The 22,833-nt window shown below is 41.3% G+C and overlaps 2 protein-coding genes and 1 pseudogene across 4 annotated transcripts in view; 2 read left to right on the top strand and 1 right to left on the bottom strand.

Moving 5' to 3' along the window:
• The window catches only part of LOC127670388 (zinc finger protein 431-like), a 553,459-nt gene that overhangs the window by 254,359 nt on the left and 276,267 nt on the right, over positions 1-22,833 (top strand). The gene's annotated exons all lie outside the window — the stretch shown is intronic.
• On the top strand, positions 10,359-13,582 carry LOC127684750 (zinc finger and SCAN domain containing protein 4C-like). The gene is made up of 3 exons (XM_052181614.1): positions 10,359-10,808; positions 12,357-12,522; positions 12,582-13,582. The coding sequence occupies exons 1-3, from the start codon at positions 10,359-10,361 to the stop codon at positions 13,580-13,582; spliced, it is 1,617 nt and encodes a 538-aa protein (XP_052037574.1).
• On the bottom strand, positions 13,623-22,719 carry LOC127684760 (aurora kinase C-like; annotated as a pseudogene).

Consider the following 22,833-nt stretch of genomic DNA (forward strand, 5'->3'; position numbering starts at 1 on the left):
CATAGACTCAAACTATGTGTGTCTTCAGGCCCAGGTTTCATTCTGGGATTCAGAGATAGGGCGATGACACTTGGGGTACATAGAGGTGTACAGAGAAAAGCCTCCTGTGCAAGAGCCACCAGAGTCTGCCAACTCATGCCTGTAGTCACAGAACTTCACAGGGGAAGCCTGGTTTTATGCTCCAGTTGAAAATGGGGGCTTATGACTGTTACAATTTATTTTCAATATTACTGTGTTTCAGAAAGTTTCAAAGGAAGGAAAACTTATCCTTGAAGTGCCCAGGGATGAGAACATTTAAGAAATCAACAGCTCCTTGTTCTGGTTTTCTGGCTGCAACCATAAAGAAAAACTCTTCCAGAGTGTTTGTAGCCCCTCCTTTGCCCAACAGCCATTGTTGCTTGGGGAAAAGTTGAGCTGAGCACTTGGTGAGTTACAAAAGTCTTATCCCCACTGCACAGCAGAATGGAAGTTAGAACAAACTCAATATTGCCTATCTGAAGGTTATTTGATGGTGACTATAGATTATAGGATTCTTTGAGGTGTGGAGTCATTGTGGTGACAATGTTAAAGAGTTTCAACTATGGCACTTTGGTGTCTGTTGTGTGATATTAGGACAAGTACCAACTATGGGTGGATGTACTATGAGGCCTATGAATTGAAAAAGGGGAACGGGGAGGAGGAGGAGGAGGAAGAGGTGGAGGAGGAGAAGGAGGGGAAGGAGGGCAAGGAGGGGAAGTAGGGGAAGGAGGATAAGAGGAAAAGGAAGAAGAGGAAGAAGAAGAAGAAGAAGAAGAAGAAGAAGAAGAGGAAGAGGAAGAAGAGGAAGAAGAGGAAGAAGAGGAAGAAGAAGGAGGAGGAGGAGGAGGAGAAGGAGGAGATGGAGGGGAAGGAGGGGAAGGAAGAAGAAGAAGGAGGAGGAGGAGAAGGAGGAGAAGGAGGGGAAGGAGGGGAAGTAAGAAAAGAGGAAGAGGAAGAAGAGGAAGAGGAAGAAGAAGAAGGAGGAGAAGGAGGAGAAGGAGGGGAAGGAGGGGAAGGAGGGGAAGGAGGGGAAGGAGGGGAAGGAGGGGAAGGAGGAGAAGAGGAAGAGGAAGAGGAAGAAGAAGAAGAAGAAGAAGAAGAAGAAGAAGAAGAAGAAGAAGAAGAAGAAGAAGAAGAAGAAGGAGGAGGAGGATTCTGTTAAAGATGGGTTCAGGATTTTCTGACAGTGAGAGAAATTGGACAAAACAGCACATATAACAAGAAAATAGCTTGAATTGTCAGTGAAAAAAAAATCCGGTTTCACAGATGGGAAGATCATAAGAACACAGTAAGGTGTGCAGTACATCACAACAAACTGTGCCCCCCCCCACCTGCAAAAAAGGTAATTTTTGCTGTTCCTCAAATTTTAATTATATTGGTGTCTTTCATTCCAAAGTACCATAGAACCATAATTTCATAAGAAAATATTGAAGAATGAATGAATAGCAACATCAAATTCACATTGTGGCAAAGGTATATCCTTAAACACATACAGATGGTTCACACCTTACATTTGCATTCAGAGTTTAGAAAATTAAACTCCTTGATCATAAATGTTGTTCAAAGGAAGCTACTTAAGACTTGTTATGTCCCCATAATTGTGATGAAGATTCTCACAAGCTCCCTCTGCCTCTCCGGCTCCCTCTCTGTCTCCATTTCTTTGTCTCTCTCAGTCTCTATCTTTCTTTCTCTCCCGCACATATGCACGAAAACACGCACGCATGCACGTACGCGCGAACACACACACACATACACACACAGACACGCACATTCACAGGCATACGCACACGCGCGCGCGCATACACACACACACACACACTCACACACATTTTTCTTCCACAAAGGAAGAGCCTATTTATTATCCAACCTTACCCCTTTCTTCAGTGAATTTCAAGGGTGTTTCCTGGAAGCACTGGGATGTAGTAGGTGTCTGGGCCTCTGCTCTGATTCGTCTGAGGTTCTCTCTGAGATGGCTTCTTCTTAGATTTCCTGGCTTCATTGAGTCAGGTACAGATGCTAATAAATATCAGAATATGGTTGGTTCAGATCTCCTGTGTCTGATTAGTGTAGCTCAAAACTTTCTAGGTTCAGGACAACTTGGCTGTCTAAGAAGATGAAGGTCAGCCTGGCTTATGAGAACAAATGATGCTGACCTAGAGCAACATATACTAGCAAGCACATCGAACAGAGGAAAGACACCTTTTCCAGCTAATTGAGTCAGAGATGAAAACCAAAAGCAGCCTCAGCTCTGCATCTCTAATGCAATGCTTGATTGCATAATTCTTCCCTGGAAGGAAAATACTTCCTGGGAAAGTATTGAAAGGGACTGTAGTGAAAGAGGAGAGTGCCATATTGAAAAGGAATGCAAGATTAACATGTATCTCCCATGACTTCTGATCCTCTGTTCTCCCAAGTTGTTCTTTCCAAACTTGTTAAAAGTTCCTAGTTTCCAGAGGGTTGTATATGATGTATGTTTCAGAAAACTGTGTCAATGCCTTGGCATTGCAATCAGAGTTCAGGAGGAGGCATCGAAGATATGGCAGTAACACTATACAGAAAAGACAGAGGGTAATGAGTAAGGCTTATCTCTACCAGTAGAGGAGAACATAATTTAATTTTGGGAAAACTTGATACTTGATGGCCATCACATGAGGACTGTAGTATTGGTAAAAATAGGGTAGACTTGGTTGTCTCTTTTCCTTTTTGTTGTGTGTGCATATGTGTGTGTGTGTGTTTGTTTGTGTTTATGTCTGAGTCCATGTGTCTGTGTGTGCTAGTTGCTTTAGTCAAGGTTCTCTAGAGTCACATAACTTATGGAATGTCTCTACAAAGCAAGGGAATTTATTGTAATGACTTACACACTCTAGTCCAACTAACCCAATGACTGTCGGATGTTCGCAGCTGAGAATGGGAAGTCCAAGAATAGGGAAGTTTCTCAGTCCCATGAGGACAGTTATTTAACCTGTTCTTTTGTGCTTCCTTAAGACTTAGGTTCCAACAGATATACTGGCAAGTAAGTGCAAGGAGGAAAGGAAGAGTGAGTATTCCTTCTTTTATGTCCTTATGCAGGCCTCCGGCGGAAGGTTAAAAGTGTGTTTTATCATGCCTGGATCTAATAATTGCTTTGTCTCAGGATGATCTTGAACTCAGGTCTGTTTGCCTCAGTCTCCTGATTAAAGATGTGTACTACCCTGGCTGGGCCTAAGCTTTTCAAGGTCACTATGCCTCAAGACTTCCATGTCAAGATCAGATCTTAGTTATAAGCCTGTGTCTTCCAGCCTCAAGATCTGGATCACAAATGTGCCTGTCATTTCTGAAATATAGTTTATTCCAGATGAAGCCAAGTAAACAACCAGGAATAGCCTCACACTTGTTTTTTCTAATGACTTTCTGATAGCATAGTCTGCTCACAACATCACTAATTTCACCAGAAAGATCTTGCACTACAATCCCATGGCTTCCAATTCTTCCATGCTAAGGTTCCAGAGCTGCATCACTAATTTAAACATCCCCTTAAATTGTCTGTCTTTAGCTTTGTTTCATTTTGTTTTCTGAGACACTGCATTCTTATGTGACCCTGTCTATAAATAAACAAACAAGAGGAACAAGTTGAACTTAAACTCAAGCACATTTATGACTAACACCTGATTACTATAAATAAAGATATTTTCCATTATGAATGACTTTCTCCAAGCAGTGAATGATCTTTGTTTCCCTTGCTTCAAGCTGCATTTTCTAACAGATTCTGACTATGCAATGGTCATTCATTCTTTACGAACTATATGTAGTTTACTCCAAATTCCAATCTCTGCTCCTTCATACAGACTCCTCTCCTCATCCTTTGGAAATGTTTATTCTTTTTCTCACTAGGTTCATGTGTCCTTCCCTTGAGTTCATTTCTTTACATAGCTTCTCTTGGTCTGTGAAATGTAGAAAAGTTGTCCTTTATTTTAAGGCTAATATCCATGTATAAGGGAGTAAATATTATGTTTGTGTTTCTAGGACTAGCTTGCCTCATACAAGGTGAACTTTTCTCACTCCATGCATTTCCATGAAATTTTTATGAACATTATTTCTCTGCTGTTCAATGTTCAAAAATCATCAACATTTGTATCAACTGTTTAATACTTTATTTTGTAAATAGTCCACATTTTTTCTCATTCTTCAGTTCAGGGACATATAATTATTTTCCAGTGTGTGCCTATTATGTACAAAAATGTTAAGAACATAGTTGATTGAGCAAGAGTTCTTGTGTTACAGTGAAACATCCTTTGTGTCTACCTTGGACTGTTATAGCTGTGTTATCAGGCAAATTGAATCCTAATTTTCTGTGGAGTCACCATATTGATTTCCATTTTCACTGTACAGATTTATACTCACACCAGCAATGGAGAACTATTCCCTTGCTCCATATCCTCAGCAGCATGAATGTTTACACATCATATCGATCTTAGTCATTTTGCAATGTGTAAGATAGAATTCCAGAGTCCTTTTGATTTGCTTTTTCCAAATGGCTAAGAATGTGGTACATTCCTTTCAGTTCTTATCAGCCATTTGATAATCTTCTGTTGAAAATTCTGTCTAGACCTGTATTATATTTTAAATTAGATTTTTTGGCTTGTTGGTTATCTACTTTCTTGAGTTGTTTAAATATTTCAGATATCAGCCCTCTGTCAGATATGTGCATAGTGAATATCTTTTCCATCCTGTTGGCTGCCATTTTGTCCCTGTGATGAAGTCTTTTGCCTTATTAAAGCCTGAATTTCTGCCCACTGTGAAGATTTTCCTTCACCTGTATCATTCAGGGTTGTCCTTCAGAGGGATTGTATGCTGAAGCTGTCCATTGCTGGGTGGTGCCTGCATAACGTGCAGAGCCATCAGTAAGCCAGATTAGTCTTCTCTTCCTCAGTCACCTGATCAGAGGGAACACCCCATGAGTCTATAGGTGCATGCTTGACAGTAGATGGCATTGTAACAGGTATAGAAACCATGGACTTTTGAGTAACTACTTCATGGAACTTGCATGTGCCTTCAGGACCTGCTTTGCTCTGGCATGGTCACATATATACCACTTCCATTTGATAATATACTGCTGCTGAGCAACTCCCACTTTATGACTTGGAGGGTCTAAGAGCCCCCACTCTTGATGGGTAATTCAGGTCACATAGTAACTGTGTGTCCTATTTTCAAACATTCAGTACCCATGAAGGCCTAATAGCAGGACAAGATTTGATTTTCAAGGGAGAATAGTTGTCAACAGATGATGTTAGAGCTTTTCTCCAAAATATCAAAGGTCTCTTCTGTGATTCACCTACAGTGGCCTGCCAGAGGCTTTGAACAGCATCTCTCTCTGCCTGGCACCTCAGGTCTGCTGGATCATATGGACCAAGTGGTAGAGAATCTTGCACAGCCACCTGGACCTGTTGAAGAACTTTGGTCCTGTTCCAGGCCCCACACAAAGCTAGCAGCTTTCTGAGTCTTTAGGTAAATAGGCCTGAGTAGCACACCCAATGTGCTGTCTCCAATCCAAATGGACCCAACAAATGTGCTTTTTTTCGTGGTGGTGGGAGGGGCAAGGTGCTATAACTTAACTTTCACCTTAGAAGGAATATCTCAACATACCCACACCAGTGAACTCCTAAGAATTTAACTGAGGTAGATGGTTCTTGAATTTTCATTGGATTTATTTCTCAGCCTCTGATACTCATACGTATTACCAATTGGTCTAAAGTGGTTGCTACATCCTGCTCACTTGGTCCAATCAGCATAATGTAATCAATATAGTGTACCAATGTGATATTTTGTGGAAGAGAGAAATGATCAAAATCCCTTCTGACTAAGTTATGACACAGGGCAGGAGAGTTAATATATCCTAGAGGCAAAATTGTAAAGGTATACTGCTAGCCTTGACAACTGATATTGGTGGGCTTGTGGTCAGGTACTGAGAAAAAGGCATTTGTGAGATCAATAGATGCATAACATGTAGCAGGAGATGTTTTCATTTGCTCAAGTAACAAAGCTCCTTTGTCAAAGACCAAGTGATCACAGGTATGTGGGTTTATTGCTTAGTCTTCAATCCTATTCCATTGATCTATGTGCCTGTCATGGTACCAGTACCATGCAGTTTTTAACACTATTTTTCTGTAGTACTGCTTGAGGTCCGGGATACTGATTTCCAGGGAAGTTCTTTTACTGTTGAGAATAGTTTTAGCTATTCTGGGTTTTTTGTTATTCCAGATGAATTGGAGAATTGCTCTTTATAACTCAGTGAAGAACTGAGTTGAGATTTTGATGGGGATTGCATTGGATCTGTAGATTGCTTTTGGTAAGATGGCCATTTATACTGTTATTGCTGCTGATCCACAAGCATGGAAGATTTTTCCATTTTCTGAAGTCTTCTTTGATTTCCTTCTTCAGATCAAACAGATATGCAGTAGGCTTCCTATGTATTTCATTCCTGGAAACAGTGATTGATTACCAAGTACCAATGGTCCTAATGAGTTATGCCATTGTAAATTTCACCTATCTTGTGCTGACCCTTACTGGGTAGGTCATTGTAAACATTGTTTTGCCTGTGCTGTCCATTATGATAACTACTATCACCTTGTCTCTGGCAACTAATCCTGCCACCTGGCCCTTGTTACCTCTGGGCTCAAGTAAAGCCATTGAATTTGATTCAACTAATTGAGCAGCAGCATCTCCAAACCTAAGGTCTGGCACAAGGAAAACCACAAGGACAAACTCTTCACGTGTGCTGGTACCCTTCTCACTAGTTTGCTTATTATAGGATTGGTGAAGGGCATATCTTCTGAGCTTTACCATTGTGGAGGATTAGGATTTACACAATGTATCCAATCTAGCATTGCAATTTCCCTATGCTTTAAAATCCCTTCGTCAACACTAAGCCAAGGCATATTAGGCATCTCCAATGCTTTTTTAGCAGGCCATCTTTCGCTAAGCACTTTAACCAAGCATTCAAGAAAACATCTGACCTATTTTGTAACTGTGTGTGCTTCCATATTAAACCTAGAATCACCAATTAGAGGGCCCATGTCCATAAATTTAAAATGATTTCAGTTTATATTCCTTCCACCATTATCCCACACCCTTAAATTTCATTCCCACACTTATTCCCCAAAAGTCTGCTTGAATGAATTAGCAAACTCGTTAAGCTCCTTAGTAGTGTAGTGCATTTCCTCATGGACTACATTTCTACTGTAGGAGCCTGTTTTGCCTTGATTCTGGTTACAGGTCTAGAAGAAACTATTATTGAGCCTTGAAAAATATCAGTATTGTGTTTTGTGGCATTTTCTTCAGTGAAACTCACTGCTGGCTTATCAGACTCTGAGAGATTAATTTCCTCTTGTGGAGAAGGCATTATTTTAAGGGATGGTGCTGAGGGTAGTACTTCCTTCAGTGTGGCAACTGCATGTGAGTCTGAAAATTCAAAATTCTCAACTTCAACAGGGTCCTCCCACACATCACCATCCCAAGTTTAGGATCCCATTCTTGGGCAATTCATATCCTTACTTTAACTGCTGACACTCTGAGGCTGAGACTTGAAATTTTATTGTAATTCATTCTGCCTTATAATGACTGTCTTCAGTTTGGTTCTCTTTCTTTCTTTCTTTCTTTCTTTTTTTTTTTTTTTTACACATATTTATTTGTGGGAAAATGGTTAATCTAACAGTACTTTTTTTTTAAAAAAAATTTTTAATATTCTATATTCTTTGTTTACATTTCAAATGCTTTCTCCTTTCCCAGATCCCCCCTTCCCATCAGTTTGATTTTCTAACACTTGAGCATTCACTATGGCTTCAGGAGAGAAGATTCTCTTCAAAGATGCACCTAGCAACTTTTAGATGGTTTACTTGCATCTGGAGCTGTTCACTTATAACACATAACTCCTTCGTTTTCTTCATTGTTTTTTCCTGAGATGCAAAGAGCAACCAGCTGGCAAAACCATATTCTGATATTTTCCACAACTTGTAGAAAGTTTTGTACACCACATGACTTAATTCATCAAGATAATCAAAGGCATTAGCTTGTTTAATCTTTAAATATCGTTTCAATCATGGGTCCTCAATATACTATGAGCTCCAAGGAGCCAGCAAATATGGAGATGAATCAATAGTTGAAGGTACTGATGAATTATCAAACCATCTCCAGAATTTTATTTAAAGAAGAATGGAACTTAATCGTCATTTACAGGACATGATAGGGTATGAAATTCCACATAGGAATAAACATAAACGACAGCTTCATAGAATATGTACAGTTTTTAACTGTTCAAGTATACTTTCACTGTAATAAGTGGTATAATAACAAACCACATTTAAAAATATTTCTTTTTAGAGACAGATTTATGAGAAAACAGTACAGCACATAGCTAACAACTTTGTTCTGTGCTTGGATGTTAGAATATAAAGGTCACAGGAGCTTCATCTTGAATTTGGAAAGTGAAGCCTCCATAATTTTTTTTAAAAAATTGTTATTAGAAATATGTTTTATTTACATTTCAAATGTTAACCCCTTTCCAAGTTACCCCCCAGAAACCCCAACCCATCCCCCCTCCCGCTGCTCACCTCACTTGAATTTCCTGACTTGCATTCCCTTACTCTGGGCAATCAAGCCTTTACAGGAACAATGGCCTCTCCTCTCAGAAAGTTCAAATGCTACATGTGTAGCTGGAGCCGTGGGTCCCTCTGTGTGTATTCTTTGTTTGGTGGTTTAGTAACTGGGAGATCTGGGTTACAGGTTGGTACATGTGATTGTTACTCCTGTGGGGCAGCAAACTTCTTCAGTCCCTTGGGTCCTCTAACTGCTCCATTGGGGAAATTCTCATTCTATCGGTTGTCTGTGAGCCATTGGTGCTTGATATACTTACCAATAAGGAACAAAATATCCACCCTTTGGTCTTCATCTTGAGCTTCATATGGTCTGTGAGTTGAATGTTGACTATCTGAGTTCTTGACCTAATATCTGCTTATCAGCAAATGCATACCATGTGTGTCCTTTTGTGACTCAGTTACCTCATTCAGTATGATAATTTCTACCTTCATCTATTTGCCTAAAAATTTCATGAATTCAACCTGGCAGTGGTGGTGCACTCCTTTAATCCCAGCACTTGGGTGGTAGAGGCAGGCAGATTTCTGATTTCGAGGCTAGCCTTATCTACACAATGAGTTCCAAGACAGCCAGGGCTACACAGGGAAACCCTGTCTCAAAAAAAAAAAAAAAAAAAAAAGTAAAGAAAAAAAGAAAAAAAAAACAGAAAAAAAGAAAATTTCATGGATTAATTGTTTTTAATAGAAAAGTAGTATACCATTATGGAAATGTACTGCATTTTCTGTATCCGTTACTCTGTTGAAGGACATCTAGGTTCTTGGTAGCTTCTGGTTATTATAAATAAGGCTGCAATGAACATAGTGGTGCATGTGTTCTTATTACAAGTTGGAGCATCTTCTGGATATATACCAAGGAGTGATATAACTGGGTCCTCAGTTAGTGCTATGACCAGTTTTCTGAGCATCTGCCAAAATGATTTTCAGAGTGGTTTTACCAGCTTGCAATCCCACAGGCTATGGAAGAGTGTTACTCTTTCTCCCTATTATCTCCAGCATTTTCTGTCCCTTGAGTTTTTTATCTTGGTCATTTAACTCCTATGAGGTAGAATCTCAGGTTTTTTTTTTTTTTTTTTTTTTTTTTTTTTTTTTGATTTGCATTTCCCCATCGATTAAGGATTTTGAACTTTTTTTTTTTAGGAGAAAAATGTTTTTAAAGAAACAGTTCTTTACTAATCCTTAATTTGATAGAGGTCTAGTATCCAGATTATTAAAAGATTCATCAATACACTTCTCCTCCCCTAGCACCCCTCCTGGTAGCAACTTCTCTATTAGTCAGGATTCTCTAGAGTCACAGAACTTATAGGTAGTATCTATATAGTAGTATCACTATCATAGGGGGATTTGTTGGTGGATTACAGTCTGTAGTTCAACTCCAATCAATGGTCAGCAACAGATGTGAATGGAATTCCAAGGATCTAGCAGTTGCTCAGTCCCATAAGGTAAGCAGGCAAAGAGGAGGAGAGAGATTCTTCCTTCTTCAAATGTCTCCTAACTCTGCTTCTATTACATTAGGTACTATGGATAAGATTGTAAACTGCCCCACCCAGGCACAGAAGGCCTGCTTGAATCACATTGCCAATCAACCATCAATCAATCATCACCAGTAACATTAATTATGTCTTTATTCATTCTTTTTTCTTGTTTTTATATTTTTATTTTCTATATTGTTTACATTCCAAATGATTTCTCCTTTCCCGGTTCCCCCCTCCCCATATGTCCCATAAACATTATTCTCTCCATCCAAATTTTCTGACCATTTTTACAACAATAGCTACTCAGTTTAGAGGATTGTTTCAGCACGGGACATCAGCACAGGACCTTCAGACAGACAATTTAGAGTTTATTCCAACTCATAGTTCTGGTGTGCAGTGGGCTGAAGACATCTCTAACTCACCAAGTGCTCCACTCAACGTTTCCCCAAACAACAATCACTGCTGGGTAAAGCAGGAGCTACATTGTCTCTGGATGATGTTTACCTCATGGTTGCAGCCAGAAAAGCAGAGCAAGAAGCAGATGATTTCTCAACTGGTCTTGAAGCAGTTTCTCCTCACTGAGCTCTACAAGGATGAGTTTGCTTTGACAGAGAAGTGGAAATCCAGTGGCAGAGACATGAGAAGATTCATGGAGAGTCTGACTGATGAGTGCTTGAAACCTCCTGTCATGGTGTGTACCTGAGTGGCTTAACTGGCAGGAAAGGCAGGATCATTTGGGTTTGGTGAAAACGAGGTGTTTTTGTTTTGTTTTGTTTTTACAAACGAGGTAATATTCCCAAACATAAATATACTGAAAAAATATTATCACCTCACATTACCATGAGTACAGAAGAAAGGAGTCTATCAATTATTTTTGATGGGCATAACTAAATCTAGTTTATTTACATCTCAGCAGACAGACTAAGGAATTGACCTGGGGAAGACATTAAGGACAAAGAGGAGATAAAGTGTATAAGACACATCTTGTTCATGGAGGTAATTACTGTGTATTCATGAGGATTGTGTTTTATTCTGTCCCACACACTTAAAAGAACATTCACAGCACTAGTGTGTGGTCCCTGGAACTGTGTGAAAAACTTGGAATCAACTTGACTAGATGGATTCCCAAATTGGCTTCTGAGAATCAAATGATACTCTGTCTAGAAAACTGAGTGGTCAGAATGGTAAAGATTGGTTATTGAAATAGGGCTGTTACATTTATACAAAAAGTACCATTCCCAGAAGAATTTCCTTGATGAACTGGGCAATGGTGAGCTTTCAATTCCAGCACTTGGGAGGCATGCCTTTAATCCCAGTAACTGAAAGTCATGCTTTTAATCACAGTACTTGGGAGACATGCCTTTAATCTCAGTACTTGGAAGGCAGAGACAGGCAGAGTTCTGTGTTCGAGGCTAGCCTGGTCTACAGAGTGAGTTCCAGGGCAGCCAGGGCAACACAGAGAAACCCTGTCTCAAAAAAATCAGAAGAAGAAAAAGACAGAAAAAAAAATTTCCTCGATAAATAATGGTGCTTCAGTCCAAATATTCAAATTTGGATAGACTTACTATAGATTTAATTATGTATGCTGTTTAGATTTCTATTGGTTTAGCTCTTTGGTTCATTTCTTTGTTACTTGCCTGCCTGTATTTGTGATTTGCACTATGCTGTCCTTATGTAATCTACTTTGGCCTTGGAATCAGAGGAATTACCCTCCATCTGTTTCTCAAGCACTGTGTTAACCATTTTGACCATATCTTGCAAGTTAATGATTATACTGCATTTACCCTTTGAGTTTTATTCTAAGTTTAAAGGTTCATGATTGAAAATACCAAGTACACTGCTACCATAATTTACAGTCATGTTCCTGAGAGCATGTGTTTGTGCTTCTTTGAGATAAAACTGTTTAAAAAGCTCAGGTAAAAGTTAAACCAAGCTAGAAACACTGATGGACACTTTAAGGAAGGCTTATCCTCAATCAATTTGTTGAACAGTTAAAGATGGGCTGAGCTCACAGGAACATAACTTTGTGTTTCTCTAAGGAAAGTGACTCAACATTTGAAAAGACAGTTTCTATACTGAGCTTAGAAATCAGAATGTGTGAGTGCCAAGAAAGCATCATTCGACATAAGGGGTAGACAAATGAGCTGATTGTTAGCCCAGTCTTCCTGTACTAGCAGGTTGTGGGTAGCGGTCTGCAATCCACAAAATTGTGGATAAGGGAACCTGGCTTTGTTTACAGGTCCATGTCTCCATGCAAGGAAAGGAAGGCCTCTTTTCTGAAAACATGCCATTAAAAGAAGTCATCAAGCTTTTAAAACAGCAGCAATCAGCAACAAGGCCAACACCAAAGAATGCAAGGATGCCAGTTGACAACACAAGATATATTGTTGACCAGAGGTTAGTAGGTAAACTGGACAGAAGAGACATGTTCTGGGGGAATCGGTTTTTGGTTATATTTTCATAGATTGTCTTCTCTCCAAAGGACAAGAAAACAGTGAAAATGAATGTGATTCTTCTTGGAATTTTCCTGAAGTAAACACTGGTGATAACTGTACTGGAAATGAGATGAACTCCCTTCTTATTATCCAGAAAGAACAGGACCCTGAGCAGGAAGAGAGATGTGTGTTTTTACAATTCTCTCAGGGTACAGGAAGAGCAAGTCAAGGCAACTCCAGTCATCATGTAAAGTTCCTGGGTGCTCCTACTACTGTTGATGTCTCCATGGAGCCAGAATCAATAGATTTATTCAGAACAGCCAACTCTGTAGACAGGAAAGATTGGAATAATTCTTCCAGTAATGCTAGTCAAGAAAATAATGGCAATAATATTCCCAGGAACAAGATGGACTCCTTTTTCAGTAACCAAAGAGTTTATCCTTCTGAGCCTGATATAGGAGATGCTTCTTGTGAGGTAATTCAGGATTATACAAGAACAAATCAAGGAAACTCCACATGGCTGCAAGAATCACTTGGAGAATCTTTTCCTGAAGAAGATCCTAGGGACTTACCTGGGTTCCTCTCCAGACCAGTGCCTCCTACCTCAGAGCCTGCCCTTTCTCAGAATCATGAGGCAAACTTAACATGTGAAAGTCATCAAGAAAGATACTATGGGGATCCCAAACCCTACACGTGTGAACAATGTCCTAGGAGGTTCAAATATGCCTGTCATCTTTCATCCTACTTGAGAACTCACCTGAATAAGAGGGCATTATCCTCTGACACCCGTGGAAAAATATTCAAAGGAGTCTCTGACCTCCAAATTCATGAGATCATACACATGCCAGAGAAGCCTTTCATATTCAGCACATGCAAAAGGTCCTTCAGCCACAAGATGAACCTGAAGGCTCATGAGAGGATTCACACAGGAGAAAAGCCTTATGCCTGTTCCCTATGTACCCTTAGCTTCCGCCAATCATCCACTTACCACCACATGAGGAATTACCACAAATCTGACTTAACTATATAACATTCTCAACAGAGACTGGTAGGGCTTCAGCTTCAATGTGTCATCTGCAAACAGAAAAGAATATAGCAACTAAATTGTACTTACCCAATGAAGATACAACATGCAATTTGTGGATTGTCACTATATGTATGTGTTTGTGCATACACACACACACACACACACACACACACACATACAGACACATATATATTCAATATATGTATATATATTGAGTATCGTTTTCATTTACATTGCCTATGGTAAAACCTTTCTCGATTTTTCCCACCCCCAAAGACCCCCAACCACTCCTCCTACTCCCTGCTTCCACATATATGCCCCTCTACCCAACACACTCCCACCTCCCTCCCTCACTTTCCTTTTGTTGGGACCACTATTGTGCCTTTTCCTGACCAAGGACCACTCCTACCACTGATGCCCAAGAAGGCCTCCTTCTGCCACAGTTTTTACTAGAACTGTGTGTTCTCCTTCATTGATGGTTAAGTCCCTGTGAGTCTTGGAGCCTCAGTGTGGCAGAAGTCATTGTTCTGCCCATGGGGCTATAAACACCTTTCTGCTTCTCCGGATCATCCTCTAGCACCTCCATTGGGGACCCCATGCCCAGTCCAATAGTTGGTTTTTAGATTCTGCCTCTGTATTTGTAAGGTTCTGGCAGGGCCCCTCAGGAGACAACCATGGCATGCTTCTTTTGGTATATGCTTCTTGTGGTAGTGTTGGTGTTTGGTGACTGTTTATAGGATGAATCCCCAAGTAGGGCAGTCTCTGTGTGACCTTTACTTAAGTCTCTGCTCCACACATTGTCTCCCTTATTGCTCCTGTGAGTATTTTGTTCCCTTTCTCAGAGAAACCAAAATTTGATTGGTTAACTTCTTTTGGGTTTGATGAAAGAAGTTTACTATCTTGCTTTTTCCAGGGTGAAGTTTCCCAGCTTGTATTGCTGTTTTCCTCCTATTATCCTTTGTAGGGCTGGATTTGTGGATAGATATTGGGTAAACTTGGTTTTGTCATGGAATATCTTAGTTTCTCCATCTATGGTGATTGAAAGTTTTGCTGGGTATAGTAGTTTTGGCTGGCATTTGTGTTCTCTTAGAGTCTGCATGAGATCTGCCCAAGATCTTCTAGCTTTCATAGCCTCAGGTGAGAAGTCTGGTGTGATTCTAATAGGTCTTCCTTTATATGTTACTTGGCCTTTTTCGCTTACTGCCTTTAATATTCTTTCTTTGTTTAGTACTTTTAGTGTTTTGATTATTATGTGACGGGAGGTATTTCTGTTCTGGTCCAGTCTGTTTGGAGTTCGGTAGGCTTCTTGTATATTCATGGGCATCTCTCTCTTTAAGTTAGGGAAGTTTTCTTCCATAAATTTATTGAAGATATTTGCTGGCCCTTTAAGTTGTAAATCTTCACTCTCATCTATGCCTATAATCCTTAGGCTTGGTCTTCTCATTGTGTCCTGGATTTCCTGGATGTTTTGGGTTACAAGCTTTTTGCATTTTGCATTTTCTTGAACTGTTGAGTCCATGGTTTCTATGGTATCTTCAGCATCTGAGTTTCTTTCTTCTATCTCTTGTATTCTGTTGTTGATATTTGCATCTATGTCCCCTGATTTCTTCCCAAGGTTTTCTATCTCCAAAGTTGTCTCCCTTTGAGTTTTCCTAGTTGTTTCTACTTCTGATTTTAGATCCTGGATGGTTTTGCTTACCTCCTTTACTTGCTTGTTTGTGCTTTCCTCTAATTCTTTAAGAGATTTTTGTGTTTCCTCTTTCATGACCTCAGCCTGTTGACTAAAGTTCTCCTGCATTTCTTTAAGTGATTTTTGGGTTTCCTCCTTATTGGCTTTTGTATTCTCCTGAATTTCTTTCAATGATTTTTGTGTTTCCCTTGTAAGAGCTTCTAACTTTTCATCCAATTTCTCCTGAATTTCTTTAAGTATGTCCTTCATGTGTTCCTCTACCAGCATCATGACCAGTGATTTTAAATCCAAACTTGTTTTTCTGGTGCGATGGGGTATCCAGGACATGCTGTTAAAGGAGAATTCGATTCAGATGCTGCCATATTGCCTAGATTTCTGTTAGTGATGTTCCTGCATTTGCCTTTTGCCATCTAGTTCTCACTGGTGTTAGTTGGTCTTATCAATGCTGGACTCACCAGTGCAAGCTGCCTCTTCCCAGGTGGCCTCTGGTGCACAGCTGACCTCCTGCACTGCCTGGAGACAGGGTGCTGTCGGCCAGGCAGTTCATATCCAAAATCAGATACCTAAAGGCTCCTGCCGGGGCCTGCTGGACTCACCAGAGCACACTGACTCCTACCAGCCAGTTTCCCGGGTGCCCCTTTGTCCTCTTGCAGGACCTGGAGATGTGGTGTTGCAGCCCAGGCTGTTCTGGATCCTGTAGCAGAGATCTGAAGGCTCCTGCCAGAGGCCTCAGGACTGGAACCTAATCTCCATGCCACAGGAGCAAGCTGTGTGCTCCCAGTCTTCCTCCAGGTGCACACCATGCCTCTTGCACTTCCTGGAGACCTAGTACTCTGGCCCAGGCTGTTCAGATCCCAAAGCAGACACCAGAAGGCTCCTGCCAGGGCCTGCTGGACTCACCAGAGCACACTGACTCCTCCCAGCCGGCCTCCGGGGTGCCCCTCTGGCCTGTTGTAGCTAGTATAAACTCTTATAGTAGGATCTGATGATTTTTTGAATTTCCACAGTTTCTGTTGTTATGCCTCCCTTTTCATTTCTGATTTTATTAATTTGGATCCTGTCTCTGTGCCCTCTGGTTAGTCTGCCTAGGGGTTTATCTATCTTGTTGATTTTTTTTTGAAGGAGCTAGGTCCTTGTTTTGTTGATTCTTTGTATAGTTCTTTTTTTTATGGTTTATTTTTTTATTCGATATATTTTTAATTTACATTTCAAATGATTTCCCTGAAAGTCCCATAAGCCCTCTTCCCTCCCCCTGTTCCCCTATCCATCCCTTTGTACTTCCTTGTTCTGGTGATGCCCTACACTGAGATAAAGTGTGGAGCAGATACTCAAGGAAGGAGAATCCTGAGACTGCCCCTTCTAAGGATCCATACCATACATAGTTACAAAACCAAGACACTGTTGTAGATGCCAACAGGTGCTTGCTAGCAGGAGCCTAATATATGGGGAGTTTCAGGGAGGCTCTGCCAGTTCATGACAAATACAGAAGGAGACACTCTTAGCCAACCATTGAACTGGGCACAGGGTCCCCAATGGAGGCACATTAGAAAGGACCCAGGAAACTATTTGGTTTGCAGCACGATAGGAGGAAAAATTTGAACCACCCACTACCCCATAACACTCAGGGACTTAATCATCACACAAAGAGTGCACAAAGAGGGACCCAAGGGTACAGATGCATATGTAGCAGAAGGTGGACTTGTTGGACATCAGTGGGAGGAGGGGCCCCTGCTACTGAGAGGGATGGATGCCCCAGTATGGGGGAGTGCAGGGCAGGGATGTTTGGGTGGATTGGTAGGCAAGGAGAGAGGGGAAGAGTTAGGGTATTTTCTGGTGGGGGAGGGTGAGCCAGGAAGGGGGAAAACATCTGAAATATGAATAGAGAGTATATCTAATAAAAAAATAAAAGATTCCTACAGTGGGCATGGACTGAACAGTAGCACAAGGATGAAGTCACAGCATGAAGATTGTAGAACCGCAAGCACCAGCATTTCATGTGAGGAGCAAGCCACAAGACACTTGTGGTATGTCTTCTGGGTTAAGTAATTCTCTTTCTGCTTACAAACTGATCACTTCCTCCTCAAAGAGGTTTTCTTAGTCTTTGTCTAAAATAAAGTCACAGACCTAGTGCCATGGCTTAGACATACCTATTGTTATTACTTGAAATTGTTTTAATTCTAGACGATCTCACTAAATTGGCCAGGTTGGCTTTGAACTGAACTTATCCTGCCTGAGCCTCCTGAATATTTAAGGTTGTATGCATGGGTTACCAGGCCTGGCTTCAGAACCATCAAACAACAAGGCACTCAGTACAGGAGGATTTGGGAACTTGGTGAGACTGACAATCTATGTAAAATATAGACTGGAGTGTGTGCATGCATGTGTATGTATGTGTGTATGTTTGCGTGAGTTCCTCTGTGTGTGTGTGTGTGTGTATGTGAGTGTGTGTGTGTGTGGTGTCAGGAATCTGCCCAAAAACAGGGCATATCCGAAGATGATAAACTGAATGGTCTATAAAAAAAACTCAGTTATACACAAATATCACCTCACCTTATATATCAACTTCCCTTCATTTATTGGTTATTGTATGTGTGTGTGAGCATGGGTGTGCCTCTGTCCACGTGCAGAAGTGTGGGGACTGAATATGCTACCCAAAACCCTGATAAAAGCTGGGCATACTTTAGTGAGTCTGTGTTTGGGGAGCTGGACAAAGGAGGATCACTGTATTTCATATACCAGCCAGTCAAGCCAATTCAATGTGTTTCATGTTCACTTCAGAGACATAGCCTCTCCAAAAATGAGATGGAGAGCAATAGAGGGAATCACCAGATGTGGGCCCCTGACCTCTACACATATCACTCATGTAAGACCAAAATTTTCATCCAATCCAAATACTCAAGCAAGAAGACTCATAGTATATTAAACAGTTTTATTTATTGTCACTTCATAAAAGAGAAAATAAACAAAGCACATGCAGTAACAAATTGAGACTGGAGAGCTTCCCGAAGAAACATGTAGGAATAAAAACAGACAGGGCCCAGAAAGCCATCAGAGAACAGGGAGGCAGGATCATATGAGAATGTTCCTTGACCCAAGGGTTCTTCAGGACATGGGCCAGGCTCAGCCTCTCTGAGGGATTGTACCTAAGAAGCTTGGAGATCAAGTCCTGGGCTCCTGCAGGCAGTGATGAAGGAAACTTGTATTCCACCTAATGTAGCAGGGGAAGAATGATAGAATCTAGTTATTCTCTTTGGCTAATCTCCTCTCTGTTTTATAAGTCTTCTCATGGCACCCTTTTGGCCATTAGCATATAATCTGTAGTACAAATTGCATTTCCCAAAGTCCATCCAGGAGCCATCATTGTATGGCTTCCAGGTGAATGGTGTGTGTGTGTGTTTGTGTGTGTTTCATCATACCTTGTGAATGCATCTGTACGTCTCGCTGGAGGTGTTGCTTACCCACCAGTACCTCATAGCAGAGCACCGCAATGACCACAGATCAACCATCTCATTGTAATTTCTCCTCTCTATCATTTCTGGAGGAAATAGTCCAGAGTCACGCACATTTTTTTTTCTCCTTGAGCAGAACACAAAAAGGAGCACTGTGCATAAGCTCAGGAGGCAAATCTTCTGTGTTCAGCATCCCAGGAAATGGGAGACAAGGGACTTCTAGTAGAGTCCCTTCCTGTGCATGGCTGAGGCATGGGGAGGGGAGAACTGTTCACAAACACGAACTGTTAATATGGTTGAAGATTCAGAGGGGCTATAGGAGGTGAGTCAGGAGCTAAAGCACTTGCAGAGGGAATTCCTAAGAACCTGAGTTCTATCTCCCAAAACCCACATAAAACCAGGTGCATGTCTACAGTCCTAGAACTCCTACAGTGAGATGGGAGGCAGAGGAGAATCACAGAATGCCTTTAGACCAGCTAGCCAAATATGAAGCAGCAAACAGAAGACCCTGTCTCAAATAAGGTAGAAGATGAAGGATTGTCTTGATGTTGTCCTCTGACATGATGCCACCCCCCAAGACACAACATGGCACATGTGTGCCTGTACTCACACATGAGAACAAACACAGATTTTTGTTTTTGTTTAACAGTCAGAAAAAGCAGATAGATATAATAGTAGCTCATATCACTTAATTCTGGCATATGGGAAGGTTGCAACAGGAAGAGCATTGTGTGTTTGAGGCTAGAATGAACCCCCAGTCAGTCAGACAGTGCAGGATTGTAGAGACGACTCAGTGCTTGAAAGTACTGGCTGTTCTTCTAAAAGACCCTGGATGGATTTTGCAGAATCCATGTGGCTGCTTACAACCATCTGATGCCCTCTTCTGGCTTCTAAGAGAACAAGGCATGAAAAATGGTGCACATTTCCATCATGCAGGACAAACATCCATATAAGATAAAAATTAAAAAAAAATAACTAGCTCAGATGAAGTAAATTCCGTAAGGAAAGGTATGTTAAGCCCATGTTTAAAATTACTCAGTCAGGTGTAACTTATCACTTGAAGCATATCATCACAGAATTGCTGTAAGTTTAAAGCCAGCCTGTAAGTCTACAGAGTCAATGAGTGAGGAAGATTTATTTATGTACACCATAATGGCATGTGTTTCATGAGGAACCATGACAGGTAGGGTCACTGACATGGAGAAATTCCATCTTGGGCTGCTTGCTAATTTTACATGAAATCTTACTGGCAAAGGCAAACCCTGATAAATACTAGGAAACAAAAGCAAAGCTCTCTCTCTCTCTCTCTCTCTCTCTCTCTCTAGCTGTGTGTGTGTGTGTGTGTGTGTGTGTATGCCCACAGACACACCCTAACAGAGACAAAGAGGATATTCGGTGTTTATTAAGATTTCCACTATATTTCTTTAAGGCAAGGTCTCAGGGAACCTAACCCAGTTATTTCTGCTAGTTTGACTGCTCAGCTTATAGGATCTTCCCCATAGATATGGCCAGATTTTGCAGGTGTTTTTCCATCTGGAGTCAGGTTTTCTTGCTCACAACAGAACTGCTCTTATCTACTGAGTTAATCACCTCAAACACTTAATTATTTGAATCTGCAGGTACATTTTAAATGTGTATATTTGGAAATGATGCTTGTTAATCTTAAGACCCAGTTTGTTTATGAGTCTTCAATGTGAGATGAATTCACTTGGGAAATGCCTCACTAGTGTGAGGGTCCCACCCCCATCCCATTCAACCTACCTGACAGAGGGGGCATGCACAGACCACCCCAAGTCTGTGATCTTCACCTTACCCTGCAGGAGATTCTCTGGCTTGATGTCCCTGTGAATCATCTTGTTCTCATGGCAATAGGTCAAGGCATCTGAAAACTCCTCTATTATCTGTGTGAAACAAAGCGATCTGGTCAGGAGGAAACTTTCAGTTTTCCTGTGAGGTAGAATAGACATTATTAATGTTATGACTGCCATAGAATCTCATTTTTTTACAATAATTTCAGCCTGGGCTATCTAGGAAGATTTCATCTATCTCAGAACAAAAAAAGAGATGAAGGCTAGCAAGATGTCTTGGTGTGTAAAAGGGCTTGCTGTACAAGCCTGGTGACCTGAGTTTCATCCCTGTAAGCCACACAAAGGTGAAAGGAGTCCTCTCCAAGTTATCTCATGAAGCCTATATGTGCATAATATGGCCTGCATGCTCCCCCATCCCACATCCTACCCTTCTCCTCAAAATGGTAAATCAAGAAGAGATGGGAAGGGTATATTGGCAGCCTCAATCAGTAACAGCCACCATTTAGTATTTCCTTGCTCCCAGAGCTCCCCTCACCATGGCTGTATGCTGTTGGGTCAACTTCTGGTTTCTCTGAAGCTCATTATAGAGCTCACCTCCCTGAGCATATTCCATAATTAATTACATCCAACTATCACTGTGGATGTAGTTGTACAGGCGAAGGATATCTGGTGTCTGAAAGAGGAAGGAAGGCAGAGTCAAGGTAGGCAAGTTGGCACAGCAAACAGGGACATTTGTTGCCAAGCATGCTAACCCGAATTTCATTCTCAGACTCTGTATGTGAAAGGAAAGAACTAATTCCTGCAAGTAGTCCTCCACATGTGTGCTGTGACTCACATGTATCCCATGTTACACAACACCTTGTAACTTAAAATAAAATAAAAAAATAGCTGATCAGTTCAAAACTTTAATCTCAGTACTCCAAAGGCAAATGCAGACAAATCTGGGAGTTCAACAGCAGCCTACCAGATCTACAGATTGAATTCCATGAGAGCCAGGGTTATACAGAGAAACCCCGTCCCCAAATAACCAAAACCAAAACTAAAATAAATAAACAAATAAGTATATATAAAATAAAAGTGATTACCTTTAAGGCAGAGTCTCACTGTGAAACCCTGACTGTCCTGGAATTCACCAGGTGGGCCTCAAATTCAGTGATGTACTTGTCTCACTTTCCCAGGTGCTCAGGACAAATGAAAGACTTTTTAAAATAGGAGATGTGAATCATCTGAGGAGCAAAACGGGAGGTTGGCTTCTGATCTGCACATGTGTAGACACTTGAAACTGGTATGCTCCAAACCAGGAGATGGGTCAGGGCAGCAAAAGGGAAGCAAGGTTTGGAAAAGGTCAGCTCTGAGTTCCATATATTCCACACTTACTGTAAGTGTGTTTGGATCTCCACTTCCCTGAGAATTTGTTCTCCAATCCCTCCTTCATTATCTCAGACTTGAAGAGGACTTTGAGGGCCAAAATGAAGTTGTAGGGAAGAACATGGAATAAAAAGGAAAAAGGGAGAAGGAGAAAAAGGACTGCAATGGAGGGAGAGATGAAGTGAGAGACCAGGGAAAGAAGACTGATGTGGGTTGAGAGAGGAGAAGAAAGAGAAGAGTAGAGAGAGAAGAGGAGTGGAAAAAGAGAGGAGAAGAGAGAGAGAGAGGAGGGAGAGGAGAGACGAGGGAGAGAGGGAAAAGGATGGTGGGGCAGAGAGAGCGAAGGTTTCACTAAAGCTTTCACTGTGTGTGAGAACAAACACACACACACACACACACATCTGCAGACCTCACTGACTTTTAACTATCCCCATACTGCTGCCTTTTCCTCCTCCTTGCAGAGATATCACATATGTGCCACCTTCTTGAGCTTGGTCTCGGCTTTCATATCTCTTACTTGTATGGGAAGCCCAAGCCACAGTGTTGACCCTCTTCCTTGAACTCTATAAAGAGGTGAGGACAAGTTGAAGTCCTGCTAGCTGCTCAGATCCTGGAAAATGGTAGGCAGCTAAAGCTCTGACTGTGGCCTCCCCAACCACCCAGAATGTCCCACCCACCCTAGGAAAGCTGTGACCCAGACATTGGTAATTTGCTAGCACAGATGCACTCAAGAGGTGTCCAGATTGAGCTTTGGCAGAGACTAGTAGGTACCAGCTGATAACCATTGGTTATCATTCTGATGTCATAGTCTTGGTCAATAGGCATGCCTGAGAAGGTAGAGCTTCCAAGCTCCCAGAATACTTGCCTGGGATGTTAGGGGCAGGGCCAGAGTAGGACACTGGAAGCCTAAAATCTCTAGCAAGGTTGGTAGAATTTGCT

This window comes from Apodemus sylvaticus, chromosome 1, assembly GCF_947179515.1.
Source record: "Apodemus sylvaticus chromosome 1, mApoSyl1.1, whole genome shotgun sequence".
NCBI lineage: Eukaryota > Metazoa > Chordata > Mammalia > Rodentia > Muridae > Apodemus > Apodemus sylvaticus.